We start from the raw sequence: 3,749 nt of genomic DNA on the forward strand, positions 1-3,749 counted from the left end.
TTATCGCCTCTGCTCGTTAACATAACTTTTGCACCGGGACCTTGTCCCCTCCTACCAGCCGAATGGCACTGTGTCATCAAATAAGCGTCACACATACAAAAATAAACAGAGGCGGCGCCTGTTCTCACATATTCCTTCTTTTCCTTACTCTTTTCCCCTTTCCCTATCCTCCGCCCAGCCCCTTCTACTGCTTCAACTCAAATTTTGGATGAGCCGCTCGGCTCCGTTTCATCCACAGTCCTCACAAGGTTCATGTTGTAGCCCAAAGTCTTCAGGGTCGCCTTTACAATGCGCTGCATTACCGGTGGTCCGCATATGGCCACCAGCAGGTTGTCAGATGGCGGCTGCACATGATTTGTGAGGATGCCCCGGTCGATGAAGCCAACACCATCAGTCCATAGGGGCGGGGGCCGGTTGAGGACAAACGTTTTCTTGAACTTTCCACGTGACTCACGACGGCGCTCCTCCAGCACCTCGCGATACGTCAACTCCGTCACGTCCTCCGCGGCATAGATGAGATGAACGCTCTCCAATGTGTCAATGAAGGGTTTCATAAAGGCTGCTTTGATTATTTGCAGCATCGGTGCCACACCCGTTCCACCAGCAATTAGACAAAGCTTGTTGATAATGTGTCCCATGAACACAAAGTGCTTATCGCTTAAGCGGCGCTCAATCACCAGACCACCGCATGCCTTCATCTCCACAGCGTCACCCGGCTCCAGAGCGGAAATCCACTCCCTCAGCGTCCCCTTATCACTGCGGGCGAGTATATCGATCATGCCAAGATCATCTGGCAGCGTGATGGGACTGTAATAACCGATCAACTGCTGACCGTCCCAATCACCACGAATTGCGATAAATTGGCCGAGGCTCAGACCAGACCGTTGCAGCGCCCCGGGTAAATTAAAGCGAAGCACGCGGGACCCAGCACCGTACACACCACCTTCGCGTACTTCACGCAGCACCACGGTCGTCCACACCTTGAAGGAAAGTGCTGAGGACTTCCTCTGAAGGATGGTCGAGGCCCGATCACCCGCAATTCTCCCAAACACGACGCACTCAAGCAGCGAATTGCCGCCCAACCGGTTCCCACCGTGCACACCACCCGTTACCTCACCGGCACCAAATAACCCGAGGATTGGGTTGCTGTGACTCAGTGGAGCGCGTGATGATGTGTTCTTCATTTGTATTTCAGCAGAAGGCGAGATGAGACATCCACCCATTGTGTAGTGAATCGAAGGTGTCACGAAGGCGACGTAGTAGGGGCCCTTAGTGCCGAGCACGCACGGATAGACGCTCTTGCGCGTGATGGGGCAGGAACGCTGTGATGTGGAGAGCCGCTCGTACTCCTCCAGCGTCTGCTGCACAGATTCCACTGGGCACCCAATGAGTGCAGCGAGGTCCCTCATGGTGTCAGCCTTCACGAAGAGACCCATCTTCTTCCAGTAGAACTCGTGTGAGCTGACACCAAAGAGCTTCTGCGCCGCAGCATTCAACACACAGTAGGCGAACATGCTACCACCCGATCCAGGATATTCCGCACCCTGTTCCATGATGGCTTTCGATACCACAGAACGGAGGTCAAGTTCATTAACGAAGCGCTTGCCTTGCTTGTTTAACAAAACGCCACCGGATCCACGTAGCGCCTCAGGTCCAAGGAACTTTGTAGGGTTCGCTGGATCCTTCGGGTTGATGAGGCCTGTCGGATGCAACTGGACCTTGTCCATATCCACCAGTTGAGCGCCAAGTCGCTGTGCAAGTTTCACGCCATCACCTGTCGCCCACGGGCCATTCGTCGTAGGGAAGTTGACCAAGTGCGGGGCGTGCTCACGAAGCAGGGAGTCTGCAGTTTTGTCGTTAGAAAATCCACCAGTGGCAAGGATGACAGCATCTGCAAGTATGGTCGTCTTCCCACTGCCAGCCTGCGTGAACTCCACACCAGTAACTCGTATCTGTTTAGTGCCATCTGGCCGTTCCTTCGTCTCACTGAGCAACGACGTTACACTGCAGTTTTCCATTATGGTGATGCGGCCAGAAAGGTTACCACGCACGTGATCCTCGAGGGTTTTCATGATTGTAAATCCGATAGGTAGAGGTGTACCATCTTTCTTATCCGGTGCCCGATGTGTGCGCTTGCGGCTGTGACCCCCAAGCTGTGACAATACCGTCAGCGGTACACCCAACGAGGTCAGCCACCCAATAGCGTCAGCACTTTTCATAGAAAGTGTCTTCACAAGGGCAGGATCGGTGTTACCCCCGATACCAGACTTGTATGTGTCACGCTCGAAGTATTTCCCACCATCCACAATGCTTGCCTTCGCCTGAGCACGTGTGCCCCATCCGTTGATACCAGATGTCGCCTTGGCGCTGTTGCCTCCGAGCTTCGCCTCCTTCTCCATAAGCACAACCTGAGCACCGCATCCTGCAGCTTCGATGGCCGCGGACAAACCCGCGAGACCACCGCCCACCACAATGACACGAGGATTCTCGGACTCAACCATGGCCATCTCCCTTGATCTTATCATATCGATACCCACTCGCACTCTTTCTAGCATCGCGCTGGCAGTCTTGATGAATGTAACTACGAGCAAAACAGCAAGCAGGGAGTAATATATACCGCGACCTGGCTGTGCTCCTCCAACGTTGCGGCGCAACTGTCTATGATTGTTTTGTATGCTTTTAGTGTAATAAACTTCAGCAGGACCGGAAAACATTGCGACACCCACCAATCGATTACGATGGGTTAAGCTTTTCAAACCGGTGAATGACACTCGCGCCACGGTGTCAAGGAAGAGATGAAAAGAACAAACAAAAAATTGCAGCCAGAAAGGGTGACACATAGATACTGAAGTTAACGGCGACAAAAGACATCCATGTAGACGCATGGATGCCCATACACGTGTGTGACACATTTGAATACCGAAGCCACTCAGGCGTAGATATTTCCGCCCAATGTCTCAACGGTTATTCGTTAACCCAGCGGTTTGCTTGATACCGCTTATCTGCTGTGGTCTTTCTTCCCTTGCTGAACTCATTTGAGAGCAGCTTCGGACACCACTTAATGATGCTAACAATTGAAGAAATCGTGGACGTAATTAATGATAGAACCGGAGGGTAAAAACAATTGAAAGAAGCATGTACATGTAAACAAATGAAGAAATAAATATACATATATGTATAGTTGCGCACAGTCATTTATACCTTTAGTACGATCGCCCATGAAACAACAGAAATATGTGCCATACATATTCCAATGTGTTCAATTTCTTTTTCATTTTTGCCCATCCCTTCCCGCACCCTCTCCAACCCCCTTCCACCGCACGCTTCTTGTAAAAGATAATAAGCCACAAGAACAAAACGAACAAAAAAAAATTAAGCAAAAGAATTTCTCAAAACCATCAAGTCCCGCAAGGGAAGGGGTAGAAGGGAAGAATGCGGAGCGGGTTCGTCCATGTATACACACAGATATATATATATATGAAATACCTCTTTAGTGCAGCAGAAGACAACACTCTTTACCTCCTTCACTCGCGTGCCACTGGGGGCAACTGAGATCGACAGTTATTCATTCCTCTATCTCCCATTAACACGTCCTCCTTATAACTCACGGATTCGCTCCAGCACATGTCTCCATTTTGATTGCACTTACTTCCAATTGACTTTATGCTTTCCAGATTGGCATCCATCCCACACCACACACACACGCTGCACCCACACTGATATGTGCAAGGTTTCTCCCCACCCCCCCC

At 50.9% G+C, this 3,749-nt stretch overlaps 1 protein-coding gene and 1 pseudogene across 2 annotated transcripts in view; both read right to left on the reverse strand.

Annotated features, from left to right (window-relative positions):
- Nucleotides 1-383: 383 nt before the first annotated feature.
- Nucleotides 384-2,714, reverse strand: TEOVI_000062300:pseudogene (annotated as a pseudogene). The gene has a single exon. A coding segment is annotated over exon 1 (2,331 nt).
- A 947-nt stretch (nt 2,715-3,661) lies between these two features.
- TEOVI_000062400 (NADH-dependent fumarate reductase) overlaps nt 3,662-3,749 on the reverse strand; it is a gene marked incomplete at both ends in the record, with an annotated part of 1,242 nt that continues 1,154 nt past the window's right edge. Inside the window, one exon of the mRNA XM_067224003.1 lies at nt 3,662-3,747. Within this exon, the coding sequence (XP_067080104.1) occupies nt 3,662-3,747 (86 nt within the window). The remainder of the gene's footprint in view (nt 3,748-3,749) is intronic.

Source organism: Trypanosoma equiperdum (assembly GCF_001457755.1).
Source record: "Trypanosoma equiperdum strain OVI genome assembly, contig: ctg_208, whole genome shotgun sequence".
Lineage (NCBI taxonomy): Eukaryota > Euglenozoa > Kinetoplastea > Trypanosomatida > Trypanosomatidae > Trypanosoma > Trypanosoma equiperdum.